The sequence below is a fragment of the Citrus clementina genome, unplaced genomic scaffold (assembly GCF_000493195.1).
Source record: "Citrus clementina cultivar Clemenules unplaced genomic scaffold, Citrus_clementina_v1.0 scaffold_7, whole genome shotgun sequence".
Taxonomy (NCBI): Eukaryota; Viridiplantae; Streptophyta; class Magnoliopsida; order Sapindales; family Rutaceae; genus Citrus; species Citrus x clementina.
Window position 1 is genome coordinate 20,389,414 of NW_006262075.1, and position 23,269 is coordinate 20,412,682.

At 34.1% G+C, this 23,269-nt stretch overlaps 3 protein-coding genes, 1 long non-coding RNA gene and 1 pseudogene across 5 annotated transcripts; all 5 read left to right on the top strand.

Annotated features, from left to right (window-relative positions):
• The first annotated feature begins 591 nt into the window (after positions 1 to 591).
• Positions 592 to 2,106, top strand: LOC112097040 (putative disease resistance protein At3g14460). Its single transcript, XM_024181296.1, has one exon. It carries the CDS (start codon positions 592 to 594, stop codon positions 2,104 to 2,106), a length of 1,515 nt encoding a protein of 504 aa, XP_024037064.1.
• Positions 2,107 to 3,525: 1,419 nt separating this feature from the next.
• On the top strand, positions 3,526 to 4,428 carry LOC112097041 (annotated as a pseudogene).
• Positions 4,429 to 4,846: 418 nt separating this feature from the next.
• On the top strand, positions 4,847 to 5,570 carry LOC18036119. Of its 2 annotated transcripts, none has more exons than XR_002904624.1 (3): positions 4,847 to 5,080; positions 5,207 to 5,270; positions 5,538 to 5,570. It is a non-coding gene; the product is annotated as an uncharacterized LOC18036119 (long non-coding RNA). The 2 variants fall into 2 exon arrangements; XR_002904625.1 differs by lacking the exon at positions 5,538 to 5,570 and adding an exon at positions 5,518 to 5,534.
• A 2,316-nt stretch (positions 5,571 to 7,886) lies between these two features.
• On the top strand, positions 7,887 to 16,370 carry LOC112097042 (putative disease resistance protein RGA3). The gene is made up of 3 exons (XM_024181297.1): positions 7,887 to 10,830; positions 15,534 to 15,597; positions 16,295 to 16,370. The coding sequence occupies exons 1-3, from the start codon at positions 7,887 to 7,889 to the stop codon at positions 16,368 to 16,370; spliced, it is 3,084 nt and encodes a 1,027-aa protein (XP_024037065.1).
• A 3,402-nt stretch (positions 16,371 to 19,772) lies between these two features.
• Positions 19,773 to 22,685, top strand: LOC112097043 (putative disease resistance protein RGA3). Its single transcript, XM_024181298.1, has one exon. The coding sequence runs from the start codon at positions 19,773 to 19,775 to the stop codon at positions 22,683 to 22,685; it is 2,913 nt and encodes a 970-aa protein (XP_024037066.1).
• The last annotated feature ends 584 nt before the right edge of the window (positions 22,686 to 23,269 follow it).

The window sequence follows — 23,269 nt, forward strand, 5'->3', positions numbered from 1 at the left end:
TTTCATTGATGAAATTATTATTAATTACCTTTAAATAAAATTTTTTAATGTAAACATTAATTATTAAATTAATATTTTATCTCATTTTATTTTTCTCTAATTCAAGATAAGGGGTATTTTGGACATTTACTTAAATTTCAAATAGCTCCGTTAAACATAACGGTCAAATTAACGGAATTGGGTGTGGAGTGAGTATTTTCGAAACATATGGGTGTGTGGCGAAAAATGTTGAAACAGTTGGGGGCAGGACAAAATTAACCCTTGTTTAAACGATTTGCCTTTTTTGGAAGACCTCATTCTGATTGTGAACAATTAGAAGAAATTGGTAAAAAAATTACTGGCAGGTGTAAGGGTTTGCCACTTGCAGCCAAAACTATAGGGAGTCTCTTGCGCTTTAAAAGAACTAGAGAAGAATGGGAAAGTATTTTAGATAGTGAGTTGTGGCAGTTAGAAGAGTTTGAAAAAGGTCTCTTAGCTCCTCTACTATTAAGTTACAATGATTTGCCCCCCATGATAAAACGGTGTTTTCAATACTGTTCTGTCTATCCAAAAGACTCATATTTAGAGAGAGATGAATTAATTAAATTATGGATGGCTCAAGATTATATTATGCCAGAAGGAAATAAAGAGTTGGAGATAATTGGTGAGGAGTATTTTGATTACTTGGCTAACAGATCTTTCTTCCAAGAGTTTTTCAAAGATAATGAAGGCGTTGTTGTAAGATGTAAAATGCATGACATAGTGCATGATTTCGCACAGTTTCTTACTAAAAATGAATGCATTGCAATAGAAGTTGATGATGATGAAGAACCATTATCCTTGATAAATACTTATCAAGAGAAACTTCGTCATTCGATGTTGGTGCTTGGCTACGAGGCTTCATTTCCTATTTCCATATTTAAAGCCAAAAATTTACGAAGTCTTTTTATTAATAATACCCTAATTCAACTGTCTTTAACACATGTCTTGCAAAGCTTATTTGATCAGTTGAAATGTTTAAGGGCATTAAGAATAGCCACATTAATGAATACTTGGGATGTCAATTCAACCAATAAAATTTTGAAGGGGATAGAAAAATTGATTCATTTAAGATACCTTCGATTAGTTGGGTTGGGGACAGAAGAATTGCCTGAGACATGTTGTGAGTTACTTAATTTGCAAGTCTTAGAGATCGAGCAATGTACTAGTTTGAAGAGATTACCTCTAGGAATAGGGAAGTTAGTCAATCTGAGGCATTTAACATATGATGATAGTTGTTTAGAATTCATTCCAAAAGGAATACAGAGATTAACTAATCTTAGGACATTGAGTGAGTTTGTTGTTGTGAGAGGTGGTAGCAAATATGGTAGCAAAGCATGTAACCTTGAAGGTTTGAGATACTTGAACCACCTTCGAGGATCTTTTAAAATCCGAGGGTTGGGGAATGTGAGAAATTTTGATGAACCTAAAATTGCAAATCTTGAGAAAAAGAAGAAACTCGTTCGTTTGGAATTTGATATGGAAGGAGGGAGGGAGGAGATAAACGAGGAAAACGAAGCAAACCATCTAGCAATTTGCGAAGCCTTAAGACCACCTACAAATCTACAAGAATTAGAAATGCATCACTATAAAGGCAAGACTGCATTTCCCAGTTGGTTAATTTCATTAAACAAGCTGAAGAAGTTAATTCTCTCATTCTGCACTGAGTGTGAGATTTTGCCTCCTTTAGGAAAATTGCCATCCCTTGAAATACTCAAAATATTAGGAATGTTTAGATTGAAAAGAGTGGGTAATGAATTTTTGGGGATAGAAATCAGTGATCATATTCACGCAACATCTTCATCCTCAACTTCATCAGTTATTGCCTTTCCTAAATTGAAAAATCTCTCATTCATGGGTTTGAATGAATGGGAAGAGTGGGAATTTGCAAACCAAGGTGTTACAATCATGCCTCAACTCAATTACTTGCATATTAGCAATTGTAGCAAATTGAAGATGCTGCCAAACCAACTTCTGTGGAGCAAAACACTTGTGGAATTGAAGATTGATGATTGTCCTCTTTTACAAGAGCGTTTCATCAAAATTGATGAACAATATGTACAAGGAGGTCCCCGTCGAATACAATAATAGCAGCAACACTATTGATTCACTGCAAGCCACTGGTATATTTTCTTCACTTCCTTTTAAATAACAGAAGAATTATACTTTTTACCGCTTATCATTTTTTAACTAAAGCCTCCTTGGCTTAAATATTGTAGTTGCATTGAAATCAATTGAAAGACTTAATTTATGATTAAGCTTTAAGCCACTGAAGTCTTAACTTGTGCAGGTATGAGCAAAAGTTTCTACCAATATATTGTGAATGTGTTCAAAGTACAGTTTTCTCAAGCAACTAGCAGCAGTTACCATCGCTATTCCCAGGTATTTTCTTCTCATTCTTCTCTTTCATTATCAAATTTTGTATCATATTACCATATTTGAGTATATTATCTTTGTTTTGCTACCAAAATACTAAGATATAATATCCTCTGCACTCAAGGTAGAATCTTTTGGACCAAATCTATCAGCATTTTGTTTCATATAATTTTTCAATAATGTGTATTACATTCTGTACTAATGGGAAAACCAGATACTTCCCAAAAGCACATTAGACGAAAAGAATCTTTTCTTTTTGGTCTCTTAATGAATCGCATGCTTCTCAGACAGGATTCTATGATACGAGAGAAGTTATATTAAAGATTCAATAATATGCATGTTTTAAAATGTTTGTTAATTAACCTCATTGGCTCTTTTAATTTCTTGTCGATGGTCAACAAAGTTGAAGTTTGTGCCTTTATCAAAGAAATCAAAGTATTATTTAAACTACTATATTTTTGGGCTTATCGTTATCATAATGCTCTGTTTCTTATCATTTGAAGTTTACATGATTAATTGTACAGTGGGGGTAGCTTGTCACAGTCAGCAATGGAGAAAAAGATTTTGGTTCATTTCTTTGCTGACACTGCATGTAACACCCTAGGCGAATTCCACATCGGCAAAGCACGGGAGAGATGCTGGGTTTATAAGGGGTGATCCACATCTTAATTGGCAAGACGCGTTTTGGGGTGTATGGGCGCCCCAAGAACAAATCCGTGCGGGCCTTGTTAAGGCCCAAAGCGGACAATATCTTGCTAGGTCTGGGTTGGGTCATGACACTGCAACCAGTCAGCGATGGAGAGCAAAAGCTACCTGAATGATGAGAACCTCAGCGAGGACGCTGAGTCCCCAAGGGGGGGTGTATGTAACACCCTAGGCGAATCCCACATCGGCAAAGCACGGGAGAGATGCTGGGTTTATAAGGGGTGATCCACACCTTAATTGGCAAGACGCGTTTTGGGGTGTATGGGCGCCCCAAGAACAAATCCATGGCTCAACTGTCACTGGTTATGTCATATAACAAATAGAGAGTGAGTTTCTTCTTAATTTTTTTACCAACTCTTAATTCGTGATGAATCTCTTTTTTTTTTTTTTCATTAAATTGTTGTTCTCAGAGGCATCTCCTGGTTACAAAGGACAAGCTGCAACAAGCCAAATATTATGGCTCATCTTACTCAAGCATCTACATGTTGAGTTGGATCTTACAACGGAGAAGAGATTTATGCCTACTCAAGAGCATTCTTCCTATGGTAATTTTTGTTACAAGCAACTGGATTACTGTTAATTTTTCATAATTGCTTCTAAATTGAAGTTAAAATTCCAATTTAATTTTCTTATAAATTCAGGTGAACCAATATGACATTATGTTTGGAGGACAGGACACAAGTGACAAGAACTTGGCTGATGCAATGGCTAGGGCTAAAGTGTTTGATGTTGATCTTTGAAAACAATCAAGGAACCCACTTCCTGAATCTATGACTCCCATTTCATTGCTGCCAATCAAGGATCGTGTGTGCCATCAATGTGAAGAACAGATGCTACAAATCATCAAATATATTAGGTACCTATAGATAATTACATGCTTTGGCTACAAGGGTTTTAATTAATTTCTTTCCTTGGTAGAAAAGATTGTTGTACTGTGGTTTATGCTAACACTTAGAGGTACAATTATGTGATTTTGGGGCTAAATGATACAATGGAGAACCTCCTTGCTGCTGCACTGGAGAAAATTGAAGCTGATTCTCAATGGAAAAAGAACCTCGTATGCTATTGCTTGTGCTCTTTAAAGTGTTCCTTTCTTCAATGGAAGCCCACAAAATACATATGGTCAAGGATCTTAAACTTTATAATCTTTCCCTTGATTAATTAGCTTTGTTGGTTCAGTTGAAGTTTTGTAGAGACATCTGTGATTGTGCTTTTGTTTTCTTAAATTGGGTTTTTGTTTGCAGGGTTGATTGATTTGCAATTAACCGGAAATTTTTTATTGGTGGAGATGGGTTTAAGAGTGGCCAGAGTAAGATGAAATCCGTATAATTAGATTCTTAGAAGTGCTTTAAAATTATAGAAAAAAGCCATTAATTTCGTATTGTGATGATATTGACTGGTTGCTGGGTGCCAATTGCCAAATCTGTTGTAAGGTACATACACTTGGGAATTGATAATGGCATTAATCCATCAGCCTCTAGAACCTTCTACTTCAAGGAGATCTCCAAAAGCAATGTTGTTGGTGACATGGTCTCCTGCAAATGATATCTTTTATGAGCCCAGTGAACATCCCTCAACCACATTGTGGTCAACAAGGTAATGACATTACCTCGATTATTAAGAGAAATGTTAATATCAGACCAGTAGTGTGTATACAATGTATTGAATGTCCTACATTTTTCAAGGAATGTAGCAAAGCTCTTACTGAACAGTAATTTTGAATACTTTGTTTTGTAGCTTTGTCAATTGGTTTGACTCTTGTTCTGTTGTGGGAGTATTTGTGTTCATAAGGCATTTGCCATAAGTGGGAGATAGCAAGAGAGCCATGGATGAGTACACATAATAAATTTCATTGGTGATAAGAACACCATAGTGCTGCACAATACATGCCTGGGGTCTCTTTTTGCTGCTCCAGTCTTCCTAGATTGGTTCTTACTTGTTGAACTTGGCAACCATTATCCAGCTTAAACCTGAAAGAGAGGTTTGTCAAGTTGCTCCGTAGAAAGAATTTTATAGTTTTATAAATGCTTTGCGGACTATATTCTTGGTTGACTCTATAATAAACCACTGCAAGAAATATTTAATCATTTGTTGTTCAATTTTTCAGGGCAAATTCTACTCTTTCCACCTTTGAGACTACAATTGTTAGTGACCTCACTAATGACTCTCGTGTAAGTATTAAATACCTTTCTTTCTTTAACTACTCTTTACTTTTTCAAGCGCAATAGAGTTAAATTTGAGCCAAATTATTGATGAGCTTATTATAAATGGGTTCGTCCACACAATAAGAGTGGAAGGAGATGAATTTGGGTTAAACCTTACATGCCTTTAGTCAAAGATAAATTCTTTTGCTCTGTGTATAATGATAATATAAGCAAAAACGGATTAAAAATTGGTAACATCACTTATTTTTCTCAGCAAATTTCGGATTCCTCCAGGCACAATGGTGGAGAATGCACTGTGAAAGCAGCATTTAGTGCTTGAGAACATTGTGAGGGCTTGCATTGGCTTGGCTTCTGAGAACAACATGATTTTGGAATACAAATGAAGAACTTGCATGCCAAGGAGAAAAGTGGAAGGAACCATGTACCCTTTCTACACACCAATCAATGGTGTGGCTAACTAATATTTTTTATTTTACTGATTGTAGTGTCGTGTTATGAATTTGCTGTTAATAAATGTTAATGGGTCCTGTATGTTTGTTCTGTTTATTTATTTATTTATGAAGGTGCTATTGTGTTGCCCATTGCCACGGTAGTTTATTTTGGAGCAGGCAAGGCAATCTCAGAATCTTGTGCTGGAAGTAAATATCTAACATAAGAAACTTCGTATTTTATTTATAGCAGCATATTTGAAACCTCAAAAATCTCATTTCAATCGTTGCTTCTTCAGAATATTACATTTAGTGAAGCAATTTCACCAGAATGGTCGCGAATTTTTTGATGATGATCAATATTCATTATTCACTTGATTGAACTATTCCAGTATGATTGAAATATTTCTAAAGAAAATTACGTTACTAAAATAAAAGAGCTGGTTAAATTACATTTAACGTGACTTACTTTAAATACAATAATAATAATATGTCTTATTATTGTATATTATCGCTGTGTTTGGAGTAAATCATCGTTAAACGTAACTTAAGCATAGCCTAAAATAAAATGCTTCCAATTCCATATTTCACATTGACCTTTTTGGCAAGCATTTAATATCTCATTCCGACTCAAATTACTTTTATAAAAGGAGTCGCCTACGTTGCAACAGTTGCAACGTACCAGGATTTTTGGTTTTTTTTTACTTCAGCTCTTCACTATCCGATTTATTAGAAAAGCAGCGTCCATGGTAAAGGATGTGTCTATTTGGTACTTAATGTTACGGTCCTTATTTTTAAAAAAATTCAAAAACATTAAAGAGTTACAACTTTTAATAAGTTTAAATTGTCTTAAAATTGTAAATAATTAGACAATTAAAATGAGGAGAAATCTCATAAATATTTTCACTGTTAAAAATACAAAATAAATAAAAAATAATAATTAAATTTAATTTTTGAATAAAATTAAAATTTAAAGTATTAAAAATTAATTTAAAAATCATTCCCAATTTCTTCATCTCGTCCATCTCATGTACCATGAATTGCAACTGAAAGTAATTGAAAAAAAAATAATCATAGAATGAAATAATAGATATCGTCAGTTCAAGTTAAAAAAATATTAACCAATTACTCTTTTCATTGGCCTAAGCCATTAATTTGGTTTAGTACTTGGAGGTTGGAACTTCAACGTAAAATAAAAAAAAATGCAATTCCATATTACTAATTTAAGTTTCAACCCAAATTATAGTGAAATTTCTCAATTATTACTATTTTTTATGATATATTAGTATGTCAATGTTTAATATTCAAAATAGTAAGAATATGTTTAATATATTAACATTTGCAAAAGAGTAGAAGAATAAAATTCATAATTATGATACTTCAATTCTAATAAAATTATATTGATACGAATTAGTTCAATAAGCCTATACACACTCAAATAAGCTAAATACTAGGAGCTTTACTATTCCTAAGTTATATATTGTAGATTATTATAACAATAGTAGATTATTATAACTTTAACATTCTCAAATAGCTAATTAAAACTCTTTTGCCAATAAAGTCGGTAGAAAAAATTGAATCCCAATCGGAATCCCAAATCTCATACGAAACAGTACATGATACGGTATATGACTTAAAAAATAATTAAAATAAATAGAAATTTGAGATTAAATTTATTCTCATTAAAACTCAAAACTAGTCAGGACTACAATCGGAATCCCAATGGAATCCTAATTATAGCAAATTATTTTAATTTTCTAATTAAATTAAAATGTTAAAATTTTTTCAAAATTTGACTAAAGCCCAAATTCAATGCTTGCTTTGTACTCCTTTAGACGAATTATTAATAGTTTATGGTGTATATTTTTTTATTCTTTAGGTTATTTTAATTAAAATAAAAATTAAGCAAATAATAATAATAATAATATGTCAAGTTGGTTCTTGTTGATTAATGATTTGAAAATGGAAAAACAATTGGGCTACCTATGGAGTGGAGGGAAAAAATGAAAGAAGAAAAAAAAATTACAGTTAAAAATTAATTAAAAAAACTAAGGGTCAAATGAAATTTTACCTTGCAACTGTTGCAAGGTAGCTGGATCCTTTATCAAAATTCCAAGGACGAGCCCACTTTCACCCCCAAAACACGTCTAATATAATCAAATTATTGTCTCATTTTAAGTCTTCAAATATCACAATGGTTGATGCGATTGTTTCCGCTGTCTTAGAGCAGTTGATTTCAGTAGCTGCTAAAGAAGCAAACGAAGGGGTGAGGCTTGCAGTGGGTGTCGGACAAGAAGTGGAGAAGCTAAAACGCAATTTTCAAGCCATTCAAGCTGTGCTGCATGATGCAGAACACAGGCAAGTGAGGGAGGAAGGTGTCAGACTCTGGCTGGATCAGCTCAAAGACGCGTCCTACAACATGGAGGATGTGTTGGATGAGTGGATCACTGCTAGGCTCAAACGCCAAACTGAGGGAGTTGATCATGACAACGCTCTTGTTCGTGACAAGAAGAAGAAGAAGAAGAAGAAGAAGAAGGTATGTTCCTTCTTTCCGGCTTCCTCATGCTTCGGTTTCAAACAAGTCTTTCTGCATCGTGACATTGCTCTCAAAATAAAAGCAATCAACCAAACACTAGATGATATTGCCGAACAGAAAGATATGTTCAGTTTTAATGTCATCAATAGCCGTGGAAAATCTGAGGGGATGCAAAGTACTTCTTTGATCGATGTGTCTGAGGTACGTGGTCGAGATGAGGAGATGAGAAGTATAAAGAGCATGTTGTTGTGTCAGGGTAGTGATCAACAAACTAATACCGTCCAAATCATCTCCATGGTAGGGATGGGCGGAATTGGGAAGACCACTCTCGCTCAATTGGCCTACAATGATAATGATGTGATAAACAATTTTGAGATAAGAGTCCGGGTGTGTGTATCAGACCCTTTTGATGAGTTTAATGTTGCAAAAGCGACTATTGAAGAATTAGAAGGCTCTGCCATTGATTTACATGAATTGAATTCACTTCTTCGACGCATTGGTGCGAATATTGCGGGACAAAAGTTTTTTATGGTCTTAGATAATTTGTGGACGGATGATTACAGAAAATGGGAACCATTTCGCAATTGCTTAATGAATGGACTTCGTGGAAGTAAGATTTTAATTACCACTCGTAAGGAGACAGTTGCTCGAATGATGGAGTCGACTGATATTGTCTATGTTCAAGGACTATCTGAGCTAGAATGTTGGTCGTTGTTCAGACGGTTTGCTTTGTCTGGCAGAACTCCTTCAGAGTGTGACCAATTAGAAGGAATTGGTAGGGGAATTGTAAGAAAGTGTAAGGGTTTGCCACTTGCGGCGAAAACAATTGGGAGTCTATTGCAGTTTAAAAGAACTAAAGAAGAGTGGCAGAGTGCATTAGATAGTGAAATGTGGCAGCTAGAAGAGTTTGAGGGAGGTCTTTCAGCTCCCTTATTCCTGAGTTATAATGATTTGCCCTTTGAAATAAAGCGGTGTTTTTCATATTGTGCTATCTTTCCGAAAAGCTCATATTTGAAGAAAGATGAATTGGTTAAATTATGGATGGCTCAAGGTTATATTGTGCTGAAAGGAAATAATGAGATGAAAGTGATTGGTCTGGAATATTTTGACTGCTTAGCCTCAAGATCTTTCTACCAACAGTTTGTTAAAGATGATGATAATATGGTTATAGGATGTACAATGCATGATGTAGTACATGATTTTGCACAATCTCTCACCAACAATGAATGTGTTGCACTAGAAGTTCATGGTGATGAAGAACCATTGTCTTTGATAAATAATTCTCAGGATAAACTCCGTCATTCGATATCAGTTCTTGACAAAGTTGCTTCGTTTCCCGTTTCCATATTTAATGCCAAGAAATTACGGAGCCTTTTAATTCGTAGCCCATTGGAAGTCTTGTCACCGGTCCTAAAAGGCTTATTTGATCAACTAACATGTTTAAGGACATTCAAAATAGATGGAGAGGATGATGGGGGTGAAAATACAGTTCATGATATTCCAAGAGAGATAGAAAAATTAATACATTTAAGATCCCTTAGACTGGCTGGGCTAAAGATAGAAGAATTGCCTGAGACATGTTGTAAGTTGTTTAATTTGCAAACATTGGACATCAACGAATGTTACAGGTTGAAGAGATTACCTCAAGGAGTAGGAAGCTTAGTCAATCTGAGGCATTTAGTGGTATCTCTTAATGGTGACTTAGATTACCTGCCAAAAGGATTAGAAAGGTTAACTAGTCTTAGGACATTAAGGGAGTTTGTTGTGAGTAGTACGGGTGGAAAATATGGTACTAAAGCATGTATGGTTGAGGGTCTGAGACAGTTGAATCACCTCCGTGGGACTCTTAGAATGCGAGGGTTGGGGAATGTCACAGATGTTGAAGAGGCTGAAAAAGCAGATCTTGAGAAAAAGAAGAATATTGTTGGTTTGGAATTAAGGTTTGACAAGGAAGAAGATGCGACAGAGGGGATAAATGAGGAAAATGAGATAAACCATCAAGCAATCAGTGAAGCCTTACGACCACCCCCAGATCTTGAGGCATTAGAAATAATGCACTATAAAGGCAAGACTGCGTTCCCTAGTTGGATAGTGTCCTTAAATAAGCTGAAGAAATTAAAACTCTCTTCTTGTTGTAAGTGTGAGATTATGCCTCCTTTAGGAGAATTGCCATCTTTTGAAATCCTCCAAATAGAGCGGATGGAGAGTGTGAAAAGAGTTGGTGTTGAATTTTTGGGAATAGAAAGCTTCAATGATTATGCCCCATCTTCATCTTTATCACTTACTGCCTTTCCTAAATTAAAAGAACTCACTCTTTTCCATTTGGATGGATGTGAAGAGTGGGACTTTGGAAAAGAAGACGTTACAATCATGCCACAACTATGTTATTTGGATATCAGATATTGTAGAAAACTGAAGTCGCTGCCAGACCAACTTCTTCAGAGCTCAACACTAGAGAAATTAAGGATTATTCGTGCTCCTATTTTGAGAGAACGTTTCAAAAAGGACACAGGAGAGGACTGGTCAAAGATATCTCACATTCGTGACATTCAAATTGATCATGAATATGGGCAAGGATTTGGATTCGATAACAGAACCACAGGTATTTTCTTCTCTTTCTTCTTTAATATATTAGTTATTTGAAATTGAAAACCTTAAAATAGCAAATTCTGAATCAATTTCTGTCACATGACATAGTCTGGACTCTGGAAGCGGCTGCAGTTTTTATTTTAATTGTTTGAATCTCTGCTTTCATCCAATTATTTCTATCATGATCTTGAAGATGTGTAACTATTTGCATTAATATTAATTTTTGGTGTTCACAACAAAATACCTTACAACAATGTTAGTTTGTTTGGTATATTATTGTTCTGTTAAGTGAAAGAGTTTATGCTATCTAAGTCCTAGCCTAGTTGCATGTGTAGGGTTTTGGGTTCAATTTTCATTCGTGTAGGGTTTTGTTTTCAATTTTCATTCATGGCTATAAAAGAGTTGAAAATGTACAGAGTACTTCATCTTCAAGATCCAAATTTGAAGTTCTACTTTACTGTCATTGCAACACTTTTGTAGGTACGAGCAGAAGTATCCAAGTGTTAAAAAGATAGTCTTCATAAGAAAAATGTTTTTGCAGGTACTCTCTTCTCTTGCTTCATTTTTGTTATCAAATTCTGTATCATATGTGTTATCTTGTCAAGAATATGCAACGGTGCTTTCTAATAACTTAAGCAGTGATTATTTTAGTTTTTCTACCAAATACTGAAGATAAGATCTTTTGCACCTATTCTATCTGTATTCAGTTTCATATGATTTCCCATTAATATAGAGAAAGATTAGCCCTAAAAGATTTCAGCAATAAGTTTAATTAGTTTCATTCTGTACTAATGGATAAACCCCATGCTTCTGTGACAGGGTTCCTTGTTATTTGAGTTCTATTAAAGTTTATGCATGTTTTCAAATGTTAGTTAACCTTTTTGGCTTTCTCAAAATCTTGCCTTTGATCAACAGTGTTGGACTGTACTAAGACTCCACGGATTGTGCTTTTACCAATGTATTATTACAGACAGTTAAAAAGTATTTTTGTTTTTCCATGATTCGGGTGGCTGCTAAATATAGAACATTCTGGAAATTAAGTTGGCTGCGAAACTTGTGCAGCTCTCTTATAACCATATTGTCAGTATGTCATTGTAGAAAACAAATTGTTGTACAATGAAAATATTCTTCAACCATTTCAATCACTGAGATTATTTATTATTTCTCCTTAATATCTATTTTGCTGCCAGGGATTTTATGTGGAACAATATAAATGGCATCATATCAAATGAGATGGGCAAATCTGCTTTAAGTTAGAGTTTCGTGGTTCAGACTTGTTGTCAAATATTCATTTTGTTGATTAAAGCTTTAACTAATATTTTCATAAAGGATTCTTAATGCACAATGAGTATTGTTTGTACTTTAAGCTGGTGGCAAGCCGTGCTTAATTTTTTAACTGCAGTTATATGAACAACAATTTCAATCAGTGGTCAAATCTAGTGGAGCTTTCAGCATTAACTGAACTTCAACACTTTTGAGTTTAATAATACTTTTCTTCTGTTGTTTTCTTCAATACAGTTGAAATTTAGCATCTTTTATTTTCTTCCACTAGAATTTTCTTACAGATACCTGTGAAGCCAAGATTAGTTATAATCTGTTATGGACATGCTGAGGTGTCATATGAGCTGGCATAAGTGAGATCCTAGTCAAGAGTTAGTTAGTTAGTTAATCAACTGACTGACTCATTGCAAGTGGAAACACACGTGAGAAGCTTACATATATAAGTTGTCTCTAAGCTAGTGATACAGGAGGAATTTTACAAAGAGGAAAGATTCTATAAGTTTTAAATCTGTAAATTGGTGACTCGGTTGTAACCATCTTCTTCTTGTTGTTCAATAAAGTTTCTGCCCTTGCTGGGTCTTACAGCAGTGGATGTAGGTTCCTTTGTGGAGCTGAACCACGTTAGTTCTTGGTGTAGTGTATCTTTTGATTCTTTGATACTTAGTTTGTTCTGTTCTTAATCTTGTTTCTGTAAGCTCTGGTTTTGTGGGTTGCTTAATTCTTGTTCAAGAGAGGGAAGTAATACGTTTTGCCATAACAATACCAAAGCTGAAGCTTGTCGGCATTAACTGAACATCAACACTTTAATACAGTTGAAATTAATATTAATTTTCCGCTGTTGTTTTCTTTAATACAGTTGAAATTTAGCATCTTCTATTTTCTTCCAGCAGAATTTTCTATCAGATACTGAAGCTGAAGCTTTTCTATGCTTCCTGTTTCTTGAAGTATTATTATCTTCTTATGAAACAATTGTACATTATCTTTTGCATTTCCTTAATGCTCCAAGAAGCATGGTTATGAAGAAAACTAGTCCTTGGTGCAGTATATTCTGGTCACTAGCAGTTCAAAAAGTTAGTTGATATGATGTGATATTCAAGTTGTGTATAAAAGAATGTAACAGGCTAAATCTTTTGGGCCAAATATTTCTGTAATATTTAATGTCATTTTACAGGTTATCCCTGGTGGAACCTTTTTTTTTTTTATAATTTTTAAATCCAGTATCACAATAAGCATGATTTGGTTTTCTTGAGAAATTCATGTCTAATGTTGACATGAACAAGGTAATAAGTTGTAGGAAAACTTGTTGCTAATTATTTTTATCATGACAATTAGTATTGTGTCAGTTCAAATTTACTTGCTCATTATCATGAATTAATCTTACATAGGACTGGCAGCTTGTGCGCTGTGTGGTTTGTGCCAGCCACATATGAACTAGTTTTTCTGTTCATGATAGCTGTGCTGAGAAATGTTTAACGACAGAGAGAGAACCATGTATGAGTACAAATCAGAGATTTCATGGGTGGCAAAAACACCATGGTGCTGCACAACACTCGTAGGGACTCTATTTTTTCAATAATTAGGCTTTTGTTATCTGTATTTATTTACTCTAAGTGCTAACCCTCTGATTATGCTTTCTGTGGCACATTGTAGGCAGGGCATACTACATTCGTTTAGCAATGCTTCCGGAAAGAGAATGGCCAAAATGGTGCTGGACTTGTGCCAGTAGTTGACTCAGCTACAGCTCTCTTCGCCTTCGAGTTCTCATTAGTGATGAAATGCTTGTTGTAAGGGCTTACAATTACTGTATTTACTAAAAGCTTGTGTTAGAGTTGATATTTGGAATATTGTATTAGTTTCATGTAAATTTGAATTATACTTTTCACTCTTCATATTTCTTGCATCTGACATTATTTTATTTAATTCTTCTCTCATCTAAATATATTTTTCTGTTTACTGATGATAGAGCAGTTCGAGCAATGGTTGGGACCGTTGATCTTAACTAGCATCTAGGCTTCCAGATGAAGTAACGGGAAGAAACCTGAGCTAATTAAGCATATTTTGATATTATGTTCATAGATGTTACATGGCTGAACTGAAGTCAGATCAACTATATCCTGTCTTTAAATTGGGATTAGAGATATGTTGAAATAAATTTTCTTTGAGGGAAAACAAGTAAATAGGAAAGGGCTCCGGATAGAGTAGATGGTGGATGCATTGAAAGAAGTTAATAAGAAAGAGTCATATCGTGATGAAGCAACAAAATAGGACTACAGAAGCAGCCAGTGAACCTATCAAGTCATATAACTATTGTTCAGATGAAGCCCAAGAGTCTCTCAATAATATCCTTTTTAACTGGTATGAAGAGATGTGTCCACTTTGTACTTTTTGCTATTCTTTAGATTAAGCAAGCATTGAACTTTAGTTATTGGTTTTTGGAAAGCAGGTATTGAATTTTTTAGTTATTGGTTTTTGGAAACCTTTTGTACTATCAAATGGTACTTTTGAGGAAGTTGTATTCGAGTGAACAAGGGCTTTCTCTTAATAAGAAGCACATCAACACTGTCAGTCCTCAAGGCAAGTAATCTCAAGTCTCGGCGGAACAAGAAGCAACCCAGTTACTTGTGAGAATTCACCAAATAGGAATCCTTTTGAGCTCTTATCCTTTATTTGAAAATAAGTAAATTTTCTGTTTCAATGAAACTTAGGAGGGGCATTGATGCGGCAGATGCAGAACAACTATTTGAGGCGTATGTGCATATTGATGGGCACTTTCAATTGAGTAATTCATGAAATTCTCATCATATGATGTCCAGTTTTTTGAAATCCAGTATCATAATTAGTATGACCTGGTTTTCTTGAGTAATTCATATGTGATGTTGATGTATGAAATATGAGCAACTTAATATATTGTGGGAATACCTATTGGTGCTTATTTTCAGCATAAGCAGAAATTTTCAACATGATGATTGGCTTTGTTTCATTTCAGGTATACTTGCTAATTATCATGAATTAATCTTACACAGGACTGACAGCTTCTCAGGGTGGGTGTAGTGGTTTGTAGGTACATGATAGTCCAATGTGACCAGCTTGAAGTGAGAAGAAGTTTTTAATTGTTACATTTCTGAGTTAAGAAGTCTTTAACTGTTACGTTTCTGAGTTATGTGATTTGGCTTTGATCCTCGGCTCTTTGCTTTATCTTGGGAAGATCAACATATTTTTTGATATAAGGTATTTGGATAAATTTGAAATCATCCAATATATATATATATATAAGACCATTAATTTTTTTTATTTTTTTAGGTTTGAAAATAATGCTCTCAGCACAAGGATCCTGTCAAAGCCGAAGGAGAGGTTTGCTTATTGCCTACATTTTTGTCTCTTCAACTTTGGAATTCCATAATTTAATATCTCTGCATTCTGAACTGCTTATTGTAGGGAAAATTCCAATTTACCCACCATGTGGCTACTATTCTCAGCGACCTGAACTGAGGCTCCTCTTGTATGTATAAAATGATCCTCCATTCTTTCACCATTCTTTTCATTTTCAAAGCTGTATAAAGTTAAATTTAGGCTAAAGTCATTGATGATCTTCATGAGAATAACAGTGGGAAAGGAGATGGATTTAAATTAAAATTTATGCTATTGGACAGAGGAACGGTGATCAAAACACCTTAATCTTGATGTTGATGTTGAGTAATAAATGTCACCCCCGATGGACAATTGGTAAATGAACTATTTTTTTTTCTTTTCCTTCGGAAATTCAGGTTCATCAGGACACAGCTGTGGTGAATTTTACAGTCAAAACAAATCATGAAATGTATCATGCAATGTGACCAACTTCAATTGTGAATTTGAAAACGAATATTTATTGTCTCAGTGCAGACTGCCCTATTTTGCGAAATGGAAAAGTACATTGAAGATTGTTATGCTGCCGGCTAGAGATGGAGAGAAGAATCCATCTGAATAACGAGTCTTTGTTACTTTGATGACGGTAATTTCCAGAAGAATAAAAGCCAGCAGGAGAGTGGCAGAGAGGATTAAAATGGTGTATCTCAAGGGCCAAAAAATCAAATTGGTGAGTTTTGGTTCGTCACACCTCTCGGTAGTTCATCTTTCAAAATTTGTTCGTGTTCAGTGAAAAGCACATCATCATATATCAATGTCTGATTTCTTATGTTGCTGTTCTGAATATGCAGACCTGATTTTGCTACTCATGTCAGCTATGCTGAGAATTCAAAAGCTTTATTGTTAATCACCAGAGGAATGAACTAAGGCCGCCGAAGCATGCATGGAAATATATGGCAGTGGTCCTCAAAGTAGTCCCACCTCCATAAATAAGAGAATGTTAACAACGGTTGCTTGAATTGAGTTTCTTACATTTGTGTTTAAACTTCGCCACTTTGGTTAGCAGAGCTGTTAAAAGTGATACAAGTACTTTGAAGTTTTGCTAATGGAGGTGACAAGCATTATGATTTGTGTGGTGGGTTATTTGCATTTGTATTTGTATAGTATGTGCCACGCATAGAAGACTAACAGCAATGTTCATTGAAGAAGATGCAGCACATTTTTCCTTTCTCGATTATGTGATCAGCTGCCTCGCAGTACCTTTGCCTGATCTGCTTATCAGGTTCTCTAGCACGGCCTCTTTCAATTCTCCACCATAATTTATGCAACAATCTTTGCAGCACAATGACAAATTCTGTAAAAGGCCACAACTTATTTTGCTGTCTCAAAATTTTTTTTTCCACATATAGATCTTTTACATTACTTTTGGACAGAACCCTTCGAAAGCATATGAAATTAAGTAATTAGTTTGCTCTGCCCCTCTATATTGCTTGTAAGAATTGTTAATGCTGTGTAAACTATTGTGTTTGATTATATAAAGGATAAGGGTGTTTGTACTCTAAAAATTACATTAAACGTTTTAATTTTAATAAAAACTTTAAAATAAAAATACATATCATATGAATTACAATTAAGGATAATTTATTATAAGTCAATATTTTATAATTATTTCAAATATTCATATAGCACAGTAATTATTCACTGTATATAATTCTTATGCTTTAAACTTTAAAACTTTTCTTTGCAACATCTTAATCAATACTTAGATGAATAATGATGAAATCAATATTTTTATTTTTCCATAAATAAAATAAATTTTGCACTAATTTTTTTATTTTTTTCAAAAATAAAGTAAACAAAATTATTGTGAAGCATCTTTTTTTTTTTTTTTTTGCTTTTGACCCCTTGTTTTTCTTCTTCTTCGTCTTCTACTTCTCCTTCTTCCTCTTTTTTTTTATAGTATTTATCAAGTATTTCTTATTATTATTTTCTCATTGCAAGCTATTTTGGGTGCAAAATTAATATTAAACATAAATAAACAAAAAAATTTATAACTAAAGTTTTGTTAAATAATTTGTTTACTACTTAACTTGATTATATCATTGTAAAAATTTGTTAAATCTCTTAAAACTGGTGTATTGAATAATTTTATTAGTATTTTAAGTAAATAAATTAATTAGTTTAAATAGTTTGAGTAAGGATCTTTTTAGAATTTTAAAAAGTATATAAAGTAAAACTTACTTTTTAAAATAAGTGTACAAGATAATAGTGTTTAAAATAAACTTCAGAGTAAAAACAGCCCAACCTTAAATAAAACAGCGTTAAATCTCTTTCCTATTTCATGATGAATTGGATATGTAATCCAATTAATGGATGTTTAATTTAATTTCTCAATTAAAATGATAAAACTGATGCTTATTCACAATATTGCTACTTCCTACTTCTATTAGCTCCATGGTTATAAATTAAATTGCTCTTAATTGTTCATTTGTCTATGATGTTGTCGTAAGTCTTTCTCAAAACCTTCCAAAAAGCTTAAAGAAATTAATTTGTAATTAATATAGAAAGATGACCTTTATATTTTCCTCTTTTTTTTCATTATTTTTCTTAATAACCACTAACCAGTTAATCGTGGAAGATGAGAATTGCTGATTAAACCCAATTGAATTTATATGGTCAACAAGGGAGGTAATTGGCCAAATAGCTGATTGAACGTTAACGACGTTTTCCCAAGAGACTCCATCAAAGTGATCTGGCAGTCATCAATTAATTGAATCTTAATAAACAAGTCATTCGGCATAAATTACACAAACTTGTTATGTAATAGAACAAAATCTCTTAGGATATTACTTCAGAAAAGTCAACCATTATTGTTTTAATTATAATTTCCCAATCAGCTTCAATGCACAAAAGTATGTCTCTTAAAAATTTGAAAGATTTAAAGTCTTATATAGTATCTTAAAAATTTAGGATAGTGCATTACGTGGAATTATCATTTGAGATAAGGTTTAGCGTCATCAAATGTATTTTTTTTTTAAATTCGTGCAAGAAATCATTGAATCATTTTTCACTCAATTATTGAATGATAAATCAATACAAGTGACGGAAATACATGATTTAAATAAGAAAAAAGTCAATATTTAAAAAATGTATCTAGAATGATGGGGAAAATGGAAAAAAAACAACAAATAGAATAACATCATTATCATTATGAGCAAGCCTAAAGTCATTGTAAATATAGCCAATCAGTAGTTCCCAATCACGGGGTGAAAGGGATCTGATACATAAATCAATTACGAAAAGAATCGAAAAGGCTTTTATTGTGCCTCTTAAATTATATAAGAATTTTTTAAGCCAACAGCTAAGAGTAAAAAGTTCTTCACTACATACAATAGAATAACCACTTAGAATAACGAAGCAGATTGTATTTGTTGAGAAGTGAAAAATCGTATTGATATGATCCTCATCATGCATCTTGATTAATTGGATTGTTTCTTTGTAGAGTCCTATACAAAGCTTTTCTAGACGTCTTTCCATAAATTCTTTTATCATTTCGTCCTGGAGGAATGATTCATCGAATTCTATGAATTTTTCTGGAGTAGCCTTTTCTTGAATATCATTCAAAATGGTTTCAGATTGACTAGTATTCCATCAATTAGTAACCGAGATTTCATACTTTTATTAAATGAGAGAGGGATCCACTGAGGTAAAATTACTACAAATACTATAGATGAAAGATATCCAAGATTATTATCTTTACAACGTAACAAGGACCAAAAATTCTTAAATTATTAAAATAAGATACCAATTACGTGTTATCCACCAGAAAATGATGCACATTGTTTCTAGTCAATTGTGCTCAACATTGTTTATTCTAGTTTAACTATTAATTCGCATGGGATAAAATAAAATATTCTGTAATTGTGGACCATGGGCGGCTACCCTTGGAGAATCTAGGCAATTGTCGAGAGCTACACGACAATATTGTATGTGTATTTTAAATAATTTGTAAGGGTAGTCTATTTTTTTTTTAATTTATGTATTTAAAAGCAAGTTCTAGTTGACATCAGCCAACGCCAACGGCCATGAAATGCGGAAGAACGTTCGGTATTAAAAAAATTGCACTAATCTTTTAACCAGTTTATTAGCAGGTCAACAAAATACTTGTCTAAAAAATCAAAGTCGCTGATAAATAATCCTGAATTGACACATTTGTCAATCGCTTCTAGTATAAGAATTGACATAGTTATATTAGCCACTTTCAGCAATTTTTGCGATAACTCTGTAACAACGTATTGTCTTCAATTAATTAATTTCCCTTGTTGCAGCATGGTTGACGCATTTGTTTCGGTTGTCTTGGAGCAGCTGATTTCAGTGGCTGTTGAAGAGGCAAAAAAAGAAGTGAGGCTAGTTGATGGTGTTGACCAAGAAGTGGAAAAGCTTACCAGCAATTTTCGAGCCATTCAAGCTGTGATTGTTGATGCTGAGCAAAGGCAAATTAAGGAGGAAAGCGTTAGACTTTGGCTGGATCAGCTCAAACACACATCCTACGACATGGAAGATGTGTTGGATGAGTGGAACACTGCAAGGCTCAAATTGCAAATCGAGGGGGTTGACCAGAATGCTCTTGTTCCTCAGAAGAAGAAGAAGGTATGTTCCTTCTTTCCTGCCACCGCTTGCTTTGGCTTCAAACAAGTCTTTCTGCGTCGTGACATTGCTCTAAAGATAAAAGCAATCAACGACAAACTAAATGATATTGTCAAGCAGAAAGATATTTTTAATTTTCACGTCATTAGAGGTACTGAGAAACCTGAGAGGATACAAAGTACTGCCTTAATTAATGTCTCTGAAGTACGTGGTCGAGATGAGGAGAAGAATACTTTAAAGACCAAGTTGTTGTGCGAGAACAGTGAAGAACAAAATGCCGTCCAAGTCATCTCTATGGTAGGGATGGGTGGAATAGGCAAGACCACTCTTGCTCAATTTGTCTACAATGACAATGATGTGATAAACAATTTTGAGAAAAGGATATGGGTGTCTGTATCAGACCCTTTTGATGAGTATAGGGTTGCAAAAGCTATTATTGAAGCTTTAGAAGGTTCTGCCCCTAATTTAGGTGAATTGAATTCACTTCTTCAACACATATGTTTATCTATTACAGGAAAGAAATTTCTTCTTGTTTTAGATGATGTGTGGACAGAAGATTACAGTAAATGGGAACCATTTCACAATTGTTTAATGAATTGTCTTCATGGAAGTAAGATTCTGGTTACCACTCGTAAGGAGACAGTTGCTCGAATGATGGAGTCAATTGATATTCTCATAATTAAGGAATTGTCTGAACTAGAATGTTGGTCATTGTTCAAACGATTTGCCTTTTTTGGCAGATCTCCTTTTGAATGTAAACAATTAGAAGAAATTGGTAGAAAAATTGTAGGAAAGTGTAAGGGACTGCCACTTGCTGCCAAAACTATTGGGAGCCTATTGCGGTTTAAAAGAACTACTGAAGAGTGGCAAAATATATTAGATAGTGAGATGTGGCAATTAGAAGAGTTTGAAAAAGATCTATTAGCCCCTCTGTTACTAAGTTATACTGATTTGCCCTCTAGAATAAAGCGTTGTTTCTTATATTGTGCTGTTTTTCCAAAAAATTACAATATAAAGAAAGATGAATTGATTAAGTTATGGGCAGCTCAAGGTTGTATTGGAACAAAAGGAAACAAAGAGATGGAGATGATTGGTGAGGAGTACTTTGATTACTTAGCCACAAGATCTTTCTTCCAGGAGTTCGTCGAAGTGGATATAATATATAAAATGCATGATATAGTGCATGACTTTGCACAATTTCTCACTAAAAACGAATGTTTTGCAAAAGAAATTGATGGTGTTGAAGGGTCATTATGGATAAACACTTCTGAAGAGGAACTTCGGCATTCAATGTTGGTGTTTGGGAACGAGGCTTCATTTCCTGTTTTCATGTTTAATGCCAAAAAGTTACGTAGCCTTTTAATCCATAATATCCCCATTGAAGTCTCTTCATCGCCGGTGCTTCAAGTCTTATTCAATCAATTTACATGTTTAAGGGCATTAAAGATAACTAGGAATAGTAAGGAGAATTCGATATATGAAATCCCAAAAGAGATACAAAAATTGATACATTTAAGATACTTTAAATTGCACTGGCTGGAAATAAAAGAATTGCCTGACACATGTTGTGAGTTATTTAATTTACAAACCATAGAGATTGAAGGATGTTACAATTTGAATAGATTACCTCAGGGAGTTGGAAAGTTGGTTAATCTGAGGCATTTAATATTTGATGTCAACTTTGTAGAGTATATGCCAAAAGGAATAGAGAGACTAACCTGTCTTCGGACATTGAGTGAGTTTGTTGTTGTGAGTCGCAGTGACAAATATGGTAATAAAGCATGTAACCTGGGAGGTCTAAGACAACTGAATCATCTCCGAGGGTCTCTTAGAATTCGAGGGTTGAGGAATGTCACTGATGTTCATGAGGCTAAAATTGTAGAGCTTGAGAAAAAGAAGAATCTCCTCCATTTGTCATTAAGTTTTGTTAAGAGAACAGATGAAGAAGATGAAGAAGAAGAAGTGACGGAGGGGAAAAATGAAGTTAGCCATGAAGCAATTTGTGAAGCCTTGCGACCACCTCCAAATCTAGAGTCATTAGATGTCTGGAAATATAGAGGCGAGACCTTGCCCAGTTGGATAATGTCATTAAACAAGTTGAAGAAGTTGGAGCTCTCATTCTGCAATAAGTTTGAAATAATGCCTCCTCTCGGAAAATTGCCATCCCTTGAATTACTCGAAGTATTCGCTCTGCAAAGTGTGAAAAGAGTGGGTGATGAATTTTTGGGAATTGAAAGTGATCATATGCATGCCACATCTTCATCTTCAACAGTTGTTGCCTTTCCTAAATTAAAACATCTCATATTTGTGGATTTGGACGAATGGGAAGAGTGGGAAAATGAAAAAAATGACATTACAATCATGCCCCAACTCAATTCCTTGGAAATTAGAGATTGTCACAAATTGAAGTCGCTGCCACACCAAATTCTTGGGAACACAACACTGCAGATGTTGAAGATTTACAATTGTCGTATTCTGGAAGAACGTTTCGACGAGGAAACAGGAGAGGATTGGTCAAAGATCTCTCACGTTCCTAATTTCAAAACCGTTTCACCCCTACCAGCTCCCCCGAATAGTCCGAATACAAGTCCTTGATGTTGAATTCCGTTGACCCGAAGGTATGTTGTTCGCTTTCTTTCTTTAATATTTCATAATCATCTTAGTTTCTTTATTTGTTAGATTCTAAGCTATCATGATCCTGAAGACGTCTGCATATCTGATCTGATCTTGCATTAATATTGCTGGTGTTTGCAGTTGTATATAAAAAAGGGGCTTTCTGCTTTGTAAATGTTCAAGCTGCTAGAGATTGTCACCACCATTCCTATACTATTGGAATGTTCAATTCAATAGTAAAATATCACTAGTTGGATTTGTCAGGATTAACGTGGAGACTTGAACATCAGAACATCAACTTTACTGTCAGGGGCCAAGACAAGGTATGAAGGTTTTAATCCAAATGTATTAATTCAGTCTGATCTATCTTTATGGTGTATTTTACACAGATGATAGAGTTGTTTCCCCTCTACGAGTGTTTCAAATTGTAAGGGTTGAAGATGAGTAAAAGCATTTTTATAGTATAGATTTAAGTATTATTTTGTTTCGCCTCTTGTGATTTTCTTAATGGAGCCTATTTTGCTTAAACTCTATCATTTTCTACATATTAATTATATTTCTGATGA